The sequence below is a fragment of the Camelus dromedarius genome, chromosome 27 (genome assembly GCF_036321535.1).
Source record: "Camelus dromedarius isolate mCamDro1 chromosome 27, mCamDro1.pat, whole genome shotgun sequence".
Taxonomy (NCBI): domain Eukaryota; kingdom Metazoa; phylum Chordata; class Mammalia; order Artiodactyla; family Camelidae; genus Camelus; species Camelus dromedarius.
In genome coordinates, this window is record NC_087462.1 from 6,109,230 (window position 1) to 6,119,441 (window position 10,212).

The following is a 10,212-nucleotide window of genomic DNA, read 5'->3' on the forward strand; positions in this document are numbered from 1 at the left end:
TGAGTTCCTTTAACAGGTAGTTTCACCACCCCCCAAACATTTTGAGGGTGATTTGCATCTTGCCTTCCCCTCTCCCCAACTGGGGGCAGAAAAGCACAGGAGGGGGCTTTGGGATGTCTCATGTATGGGGACCACTGAAGCCCTTGCAAGGGTCTGCCTCGAACTGCAAGGGAGGAAGAGATTACCCTCAGGGAGAAGGGGGATGATGGGTCCCCTCAGGGTGAGGGATGGCAATGATGGCAAGCCCTCAGGAAGGGAGGGGACAGTGCCAGGCCCCTTCTCAGGAAGGAGGAACAATACTGGGGACCATTGAGGAAGGGAGGATGACCCTGGGGGAAAGGATGACATGGGATGCCCCCCCCCCAGGAAGAGGGGGCGACGCCAGTGTCATTCTCCCTCAGGAGGGACAATGCTGGGCCTTCATCAGGCATCAGGAATGGGACTGACACCAGGGTTTCCTAAGTAAGTGGGAACAACGGTGGCGTCACTTTACGAAAGAAGAGACGATGCTAGGGTTCACTTCAGGAGGATGTCCAGGTCCTCCTCAGGAAAGAGGAGTTGACGCCAGGGCCCCCCTAAGAAAATGTGAACGGCGCTGGGGTCACCCTTAGGAAGGGACTGAAGCCAGGTCCGCTCACCCGCCTCAGGATTTGTCGCACCTGACGCGGTTCAAGCTCCTCCGCTCCTGCAGTCCTCGGGTTCTAAACGCGAAGCGGTCGCGCTTCTCATTGGCTCTTTCTTGGCTAAAACCCACCACGACAGCCAATCGTAGCGCAGGGGAAAATCTCCCGCGCGTCCTTCCAACGCCTCCTACTCGTCTGCGCGTGCGCGCCTTCCTCAGCCCCACTCTAGGGGGCGCACGTGGGTCAAGCGCCCAGTCGTACCTCCTTCCTGGCCTGTGACCCATTTTATAATCATAGGACTTACTTTATAGGACTGTTGCTAGAATTAAGTGCAATAATTTATGTAAAACAAACAGTGCCAGGCACTTAGTAATCGGCTGACAAACCTGAGCTATTATTATTTTAATTTTACAGTGAGGAAAACTGAGGCTCAGAACGAGGAAATAATCTGCTCAAACTCAGTTATTAACTGGCAGAGTCGCAACCAGAATCCAGAGTCTGTGTGCTTATCTACCATACATTTGTGGCTCCCAGATAACAAATACCGGCTATTTATTTCCTCAGATTATGAAATAACTTCCCCTTGATTATAAAAGTAATACATGCTTATTGCAAAAACTCAGAAAATATCGAAGACGGAACAGCAAACACAGATGTGTTTTAATCCCACCACTGGAGACACTTAGTATTTTGACAGACAACCTGCCTTTTCTATGCACATATGTAGGGTCATATAATGCAGAAAGTTTTCAAACCCGCTCTTACTGTGAACCTCTTGTTTCAGTAAATATAGATCCACCTCATTGTTCTTAATAAGTGAATCATACAGGAAGCATAATTTAATGACTCCCTAATGTTGGACACCTGGATTCTTAATAATTCTTCACTATTCCGACCAATACTAGAATGGGTATTTGGTACCTGTAAATTTAGGTTTTCATCCAATTGCTTAAGATAAATGTTTTTAAAAGGGCAATTCCTGTGTCAAAATGCATGCACAGCTACATTTTCGATAAATATTGTCAGACCACTCCAGGAAAGCTGTATGTGCTGACTTCTACCAATACTAAAGAGCTATGAAAGTGCTTTGCCCAACCCAGGATGGTCCATCTTTTCATTATTTGCCAATAGTTGAAAAAATAAAGCTGTCTTCTTTTAATTTTACTTCCTTGTATTTTTAATGCTGTGAAAGAGGGGAAAATATGTTCCACATCTCAGGATTTTGTGCATGTGAAATAAAATAGGGATAATGAAAGTACCTGGCAGCTATCACTGTCAAACAGGCCTTGGATGAAGTGAGATCCTTGCCTTATTTCCCTGAAATTTCTCAGCACTGTGAGATCAATTCTCCGCCTCAGTTTCCTCATCTGCAAAGTGATAGTATGCATCTCAAGGACAGCTGGAAAGTCGATAAAATAATCTGACTAATGAGCTTAGCAGAGGGCAGAGCCCTCTAAAGGCTGGGTGAGGTGGAGCCATTTGCCCCAGACCACTGTAGCCTGCAAGCAGTTGATGTCAATTTCAGAGAATGAGCCGACTCCACCCCTTCCCTAGGCTCCCCTGTTCTGTTCAGATTATAAGGCCTCACTGCCCTTGGTCACCTTTCCCAGAGTAAAGATGAACTCCCCAATGGGAGAATTTTAAAGAGCCAGCTGATGGTCATATGCCACCTCTGCCCTTTGACCCACATTGTCAGACTGTCACCAAATCTCAACTCAGGAGGCATTTGGGACATCACACCTACCCTTGTACACTTGAGGAAATAGGCCCAAGGCAAGAAGGCTCACCCGGAGCCACCCAGCTAACCCCTACAGGCTGAGATTGATACAGTCGCTTCCTGACCCCCAGCCTGACACCCTTTCCCCGACTCTGCTTCCCTTTGAAACACCCTTGGGAAAACGTCTGTGTCTCCTCATCACTTCTTGCGCAAAATTCAGATTCCCTGGAAACTTCTACCTACTTTTCCAGCTTTGCTCCTCCCCTCTAGATCCAGGCTGGCCCCTGCTTCTCTGAGCCAGGATATCTACTAGGAACCTTTAAGCCAAGGTCAAGCAGGCAAAACTTGATAGGCATTAAATCCTCTGCATTAACTCTCCTGCTTAAGTGTCAATATGGTGCAGTCTGATATGCTAGTCGTGGCTACACGTGGCTACTTAATGTAAAGGAAAATGAAAACTCCCCTTCCTCTAGAGGGGAGGAATAGCTCAGTGGTAGAGCTCATGCTTAGCATGTACGAGATCCTGGGTTCATTCCCCAGTGTCTCCATTAAAAAAATAAATAAACCTAATTACCTCCTCCCCCCAAAAAAACCAAAACCAAAACATGTAAGTGAGACTATTGAAGGTCAGGGAAGTTACACCCAGGTCACACAGTCAGAGCTGGGATCCAAATGAGTCCTTGGCTGCTAAGGATAATTAGCAGAAAAGGTGGGTAGATCTTTTTTCAGATCCAGCTGAAAGCTGCCTTCATTCTGTTTTGGAAGACACGTGCTACAAATACATACATTTACTGATCCCGCTGTGCTTAACTACTTAAGAACTGTGTGTGTGTGTGTGCGTGCGTGCGTGCGTGCGTGCGTGTGTGTGTGTGTGTGTTTATTACACTCCAGAGGCAGCCAGTATTCTAATCCAAAACCCTGCATCCACAAACACTTCTTCTATGTTTATCTTTATCCACATGGGAAGTTTTGCTCATTAGTAAATGAAAGCTATATGAGCATAATGAATGTCAGAAACACTTTATTGGTGAAATCAGGGCTTGTTCATTAGCCTGATAAAGGTTGGAAAAATGGGCTCCCATGGGTGGAATTAACAGTATTCAAATATGTAGATTGGCTAAAATATCTGAGACTCATTTGCTCCCCAACCTTGCATGAACACAGAAAAACAGAGCTAAAATCACAAACTGGTTCTGTGTGAACTTGGAGGATTCAGCTTGCCTGATACCCATCCTAAGATTCACAGGCTTTAACATGTTCAAGTATTTTCCCCCCCTTGGTTTTGTTTTACTGCAACATGAAGGTTGCAACACCAAAACAGCCAGATGCTGGGACTTCATGGAATTTACAGATGTAAGTTCTCTCGTGCCTGTGAATCAAGTTTAATGTCCACAAGGCAGAATTTGACCCAAGAGCTTTTATCTTGAGCTGGTAACCAGATGGTGGAGGCGTGGTCAATCAAGTGCACTTGGTTTCCAGGAATGACTTCGAGGTACCGTAAGAACCTGAGTTGCGTCAGATAAGCTCCACGTGAGAGAAACAAGGCTTACCTGGGTCTGCTGGCCTCCAAAGACTGCGTGGTCTAAACCTCCACTTTACCACCTGGAGCCCCTGTGTCAGGACCTGGCCCAGGTCCAAGCACTCCCTCCAGCCAAACTCTCTGCCCCTCCTCAAGTTCTATCTGCTTGGGGAGGGGTAGGGACAGAGCCCGCTGCTAGTCATCCCCAGCCCCATCCCCCCAGACAGTAAGCACAGGAGGGAGGCACCTTGAGAAACAGGATGGGAAAGGAAGCCACATCAGCCAAGAAGATTGGTGAAAGCCTCGGTTTAATTGGAGACAACATCAAAGGATTGATTATCGATCAGCAGACCGACTGATCGTCAAAGTGGACAACACTCAAGCAGCTCACAGGGGTCCTGCAACCTCCCCTGGTCCCCTATCCCCAGTTGCCAATCAGGTCCAGCCCTGGGGCAGGGGGAGGGGTAGGCTCTGCCCAGCCCTCACCCACTATGATGACAAGACTCCTCATTAAACAACAGTGCTGAGTCCACACTTCCAGGGTCTATGGTACAGTTTTGTATAATACAGCCAGAATGGAGACTCCCTCCAGGAGACCCCCACCCCGCCTTCCCCTGACTGAGTCAGTGGAGGAAGGGTAAGTTTATTTTCCCTTTTTGCCTCTGTAGAATAATTTACAAACCAACCTTACAGTATGTACAAAAAAAAAAAAAAAAAAAGAAGAATAAAGAAGGAAGAAAAACCAAAAAAAAGGCCCACTCCGGTCACCGGCTGGGACTGAAACTACTTTCGCTACAAAAATGAACCCTGTTACAGCATCATGGGGGTGGGAGCAGGTGGAACTCCCCACTGGGACGGACAGACAAATGGAAGGTTGGGGGAAGCTGGGGGCTACAGTACCGTGTGCTCAGAATTGGAGGGGAGAGAAATGAGAGGGGGGGGGCCTGGCCTGCCCAGCTGCAGAACCAGGTCCAGGGGCAGAGAGGAGCGGGAAGAGGGGGCCTTTCCTTCCAAACAGTCCCCCATGGCTTGGAGAAAAATGGCCTTGCCTCTGTCTGTTGTATTGCTCAGGGAACGGCTAGGGGAAGAGGGAGAGGCTTGGCAAGGTCGGGGCAAAGGAGAAATGACTTTGGCGTCAGGGTGGGAAGGGCTGCCCAGAAAGGGGATGTGGGTGTACGCTGTTATTGCTTCCTCCTAGGGCAAAGGGTTGGGGAGAGGGCAGGAAGATGCTGAGGAGGAGGGTGCCCAGGTTGAGGGCTCTGGGCCTGGCCCCACCTCACCCAAGGTGCAGGGGGGAGCCACTGCAACCCCCTCTCCTATGGCCATGGGAATCGTTAAGGCAGAAACAAGAGGAGAAGCAGCTGAAACGAGGGGCAAGGCTCCAAGCCAATCCCCCAAAACAGAGAAAATTCAAACGGAAACTAAGGTGGAAGGGGAAGCGGGTGGCAAGTGGAGGGAGGATCAGGCCCTCCTCAGACCTCAGATCCCAGTTTGGTGGTGTGAATGTCCCTTGCACACCCAACCCCTGCATCCTAAAGCCCACAGCTCCCCACTGCCTGACCCCAAGTCAATATTGCCAGGTTTGTGCAAAATGAGGCGGAAGACTTCTGGGGTGAGGGCGACGAGCCAGAGAGGGGCTGGAGCAGGGTCCCCCACAGTGCGCCCCCCTCCCCGCCCCTGGGGCCCCACCCTGAATGGCTATTTCTGGCTGGGTTCTAGAGACCCTCCAAAATTCAGAAGAAAAGCCTGGAGCGAGACCCTATACCAGGCAAAGAGCCTGAAGAGGCCGGAAGACTGAGCCTGGAACCTGGGGGACAGGCTAGGGGGTTGGAGATGGACCAGGGGAGCCGGGAACAGGAGCATCTACAGTTGCTGTGTTTCATCCTGTTTTTTTTTTTCTTTTTTTTTTTTTCTTTTTCTAAAAATGTAACAATTAAAATTCCAAAAATAAAATCCCTTCCGGGACCTCAGCCCCCTGTTCCCCAGCCCCCACCTCCAAAAAGAGGCCCCGTGGGTGGGGGTGGGGAGAAAGGGGAAAAAAAGAAAAGAGAAAAAAACCCACTTTTCTGTTTTCTTTTTTCTCAGGAGGCCCAAGAGTCTTTGAGGCAGTGGACAAGGTCGGGGGGTGATGGTGGTGGCGGGAGGCAGGGAGGGCAACAGGGTGCAGGGGCTGAGGCTCAGGTAAGGTCTCCAGCTGACCCCCACCCTCCAGGAGTTGGGAGTGTGGGTGGGTCCTCGCTGGATGTCCCTGTGCAGGCACAGCATGCCCTCTTGGCAGCCTGATGCTCTTTTTGGGCCCCCACCTCGGCCGCCATGGAGGGGAGGCCCAGAAGGCCCGGGTCCTCCTCTGCAGGGGGCGGGGTCCTCAAGGCAGGCAGAGGGGGGCCCTCAGGAGACAGGGCAGGGAGAAGGCTGCAGCCTACAGCATCCACAGATGCATCTGGGGACGCGGACTCGTCCTGGCCTGGAGCCACACTATCTGCCGAGTCTTTTTGCTGTGTCAAGTACATTTCCTCTACCTCCACCTCTGTAGACCGGTACTGGCCATCCACCTCCAACGGGTCCTCAGCGGGGGATGCATCCTGGGCTGTGGACAATTCCTGCACTCCAATTTTACCCGGGGCGGTGGACAACTCCTCCTCCTCTTCCTCCTCCAGCGTCAGTTCAAATTGGAACTTATCTGGTGGGGGAGGGTGGCCTGGTCCCCCAGGCTCCTCCTCGGGTGGTGGCGATGGGCTCTGTCGGATGGCACTGTAGTACCAGTCCCGGTTGTCCTCCAGTGTGTCCAGGATATCTTGGGCATCTGGGTGGACCAAGTCAGCCCATGTCTCCCACAGCGGATGTACAATATAGTCAATGAAACCCACCTGAGGGAGGGCGAAAGAAGGAATAAACCAATGGGGGTGGTCTGTGGTGCAGATGGCACCACCATGCTGTGGGAGCTAATAAAATTTAAAAGATGCTGATCTCATTTGACCTAGCAATCTTGCTTCTCCAGATCCACCCGGGAAAAACTCTTGCACAAGTAAGAAAAAAAAACCCACATATGTGATGTAAACAAAAACTGGAAACACCTCCATGTATACATCAGTTGGGGATTAGTTTTTAAAAAATCGTGGTACATCACAGATTTCATTATGGCATTTACAAACTTTTTAAAAAATTTTCCTTTAATGGAGGTACTGCGGATTGAACCCAGGACCTCATGCATGTTAAGCATGTGTTCTACCACTGAGCTATACCCTCCTCCTCCCATTATGGCATTTTTTTTTGCAACAGAGAGAAACTAGAAATAACTTCATGGCAGACTACTGGCTAACACCATGATATCATCTTCTCCTTATTGACAGAATCTTGATTTTTTTTTCTTATGGGAAGCAATGCTTCCACCTGAAAACTACATTTTCCAGCCCCTCCCTAGCAAAGAGGAGGTGGCCATGTGGCCACCTGTTGGTGGAAGATGCTGGTGACTGCCTCAGCTGGCAAGACCTTTCCTCTCTGGAATGGAGCTGGAATGGCTGGAGCTTCACCAGCCTCAATGACCACAAGAGACACCTCTGAGGAGAGCATGCCCATGCTTCAGATGATAGAAGAGAAATGCTGGAAGTTCTGGGGTGCCTGCCAACTTTGTGAAGCCAAAGAGAGCAAAATTCCCTTTCTCTAGACCTTTCTTACATAAGCAGAAGAAAAAGATGAATAAAGCTTTATCTTGTTTAAGTCACTGTGAATTCCTAACTAGTAAACACTTAAATATCTATCAGCAGGGCAATGACTACACAAACCATTATCCATTTCTGTCTGTGGGAATACTACACAGTAGTCAAAAAGGACAAACGTAATCTATCGGTAATAATGTAAACAGATCTCCAAGTCACTGTTGGGAAGAAAAGGAAAGCTGTATGTATGAAAATAGGTATATATTAGAGGGGAGGGTATAGCTCAGTGGTAGAGGGTGTGCTTAGCATGCATGAGGTCCTGCGTTCAACCCCCAGGACCTTCAGTAAAATAAATAAGTAAAATAAAATAAACCTCATTACCCCCCCAAAACAAATAAAAGAAACAAAAAATAAATAAAATATTTTAAAAATAGGTATATATGGATATAATTTATATATTTTTTTAAAAAGCTAAACCCACAAACTATTGCTATTAAGTTGCCTATGAACCTAAATACATAACACAACAAATAAAACTGTCTTTCATCAGGGGTTGGGGGTGATGTGTGTGCCCAGGGGACATTTGGAGTGTCTGGAGACATGTTTGGTTGTTACCACAAGAAGGGGAGGGTGTTGCTGGCATCTAATGGGTGGAGCTCAGGGATGCTGTCCTGTTGGACAATGCACAGGACAGCCCCACCACAGAGTATGATCTGGCCCCAAAAGTCAGTAGTGCTGAGGCTGGATAACCCTGGACTGGAAGGGGGAACACACCGAACTGGGAAGAGGAGAGCTTACCAGGGAGGAGATTGGAAGCTGGGAGGGTGAGAAACTCTCACATTCACACTCTGGTGTTGTCTTTTATGAGATTGTGTTTCTGCCCCCCTTATTAAATTAAGTAGGCACACAATGAAGACAAGTCATTTTATCTCATTTCAAAATCCACCAAAACTCAGGCACAACATCAGTGGCCAGGTTACAGGGAAACTGAGAGGCTGAATGGACATGAGGTCTGTAACCAAGGGCCAGGTAAGTGTTACTATCGATGCTACGGTGGTTGCTACAAATGAGTTAGAACTGTCTGGGTGCAGGTCTAGAACTTATGAGCCCAGAGGCTCAGTTCAGTTGTTCTGCGGAGGAGAAAGTGTTAACTATTTCCCACCAAGATAGAGAAGGAAAAAACAGACAAAGAAAAACCTAACATTGTGGATGGGCAGGTTAGAACCTCCTGGGCCTTGGAGCTCCAGGTCAAGATGCCCTGCCCTCTTATAGCAGGACCCTGAGACTGTACCTGAGACTTCTCCACCGAGGCCGTGTGCTTGTCGCACATGGGGCTGATCTCCATGCCACGCTCGCGTTCACGGTCGCCCTGCTGGAAGAACTCAGCCATGATGCGATCGGTCCACTGGCGGTACAGCTCCAGCGGCTTGGTGGGGTTGCTGAGGTCTGCGCAGTGCACCATGTTCCTCAGGACCTGCAAGGGGTGGGGGACCTTCAGAGGCCATGCTCGCGTCCCAGTTTGAGGATCCGGACTTCATTACCTCCCACCTTGGAAGGAGAGTGGGGAGAAGGGGTAGTGGGAAGATGGAGAGAGGCAGAGTTATAGGAAAGAGAAATAGGCGGAGAAAGGGGCTGCTGAAAAAAGGGAGAGGGAAGTAGAGGAGATGGGGGAGATGGGATGGAGAGGTAGGAGTTAGAAAAGGTTAGATGGGAGAGGAGAGAAAAAGAGACAGGACGATGGGTAACCTGGAAAACCTGGAAGCTGTCAGCAGAGAGAGGGGCAGTAACCCAGACCTAAGCAGGGAGGGGAGGGAAACAGTCCAGTCTCCTAATACGGTGTGTGTGTGAGGGCACCTGGATGCGGTCGGAATAGTTATCCAACAAGAGGACCCCCGAGCTGGTCACTTTCTTGGTCTCCACCATGGTCTTCAGGTCAGCCAGGAGGGTCATGTGCTTTGACATGTCCGTGGCCAGCACCTGTGGGCAATGAATTGTCACAGGGGCCATTGAAGCCTGACGGCCCACTGTAACGACATGACCCAGGCGTCTGAAGTTTTTGCTCAGCACAACCAGCAGCCTGCACAACCCTTCCCAATGGACGCCTCTCCACCCAGGGACTTTTCCAGCCCACCCTCAGACCTGGCCCTCCCCAAAATCCCTCCCCCTCCCCAAAGGCGACCATTCCCGCTCTGGCCCCGCCCCTCGCCCAGCCCACCATGTCGATGACCATCTTGCGCAGGCTCTGCCGCTGGCGCTTGCTGAGGTTCTGGAAGATGTCACAGTTGTCTTCCTGCAGCAGCTTGAAGCCCACGGCCAGGTGGTGGTTCTCCAGCACCGATTCATCGTTGTACATGAGCGCCAGCTCTGAATCTGTGGCCCAGGCCAGTCGGGGAGTCAGAGGAAGGGAGGACCCACCAGGGGCGCCCGCAAGGAGGGGCACTGCAGGCCCCGCGTCCAGCCCAGCAGCCCCGCCCCTGGAGGGCCACTCACTGGTGTTGATGAGGAACTGGTTGGAGACCCCAGGGTGGTCCACGTCATGGATGGCAGCCGCGAAGAGAGCAGCAAGAATCTCCAAGTCCGTGAACACGGCCTTGGGGGAGAAGAGGGGAGTCAGAGAGAGGCAGGGGTTAGAAAGATGGCGGGTCAGAAAGACAGGTTAAGAGAGGGATGGGGGGGTCAAGAAAGATGGGGGTCAGG

General features: G+C 50.1%; 1 protein-coding gene across 1 annotated transcript; it reads right to left on the reverse strand.

Annotated features, from left to right (window-relative positions):
- Positions 1-4,150: 4,150 nt before the first annotated feature.
- On the reverse strand, positions 4,151-10,105 carry PDE4A (phosphodiesterase 4A; the record flags this gene model as incomplete). Its single annotated transcript, XM_064480232.1, is given in 5 exon segments — positions 4,151-6,726; positions 8,807-8,989; positions 9,370-9,492; positions 9,731-9,885; positions 10,006-10,105. Coding segments are annotated over 5 exon segments (1,251 nt in total), but the record flags the coding sequence as incomplete, so codon positions are not given.
- Positions 10,106-10,212: the final 107 nt, after the last annotated feature.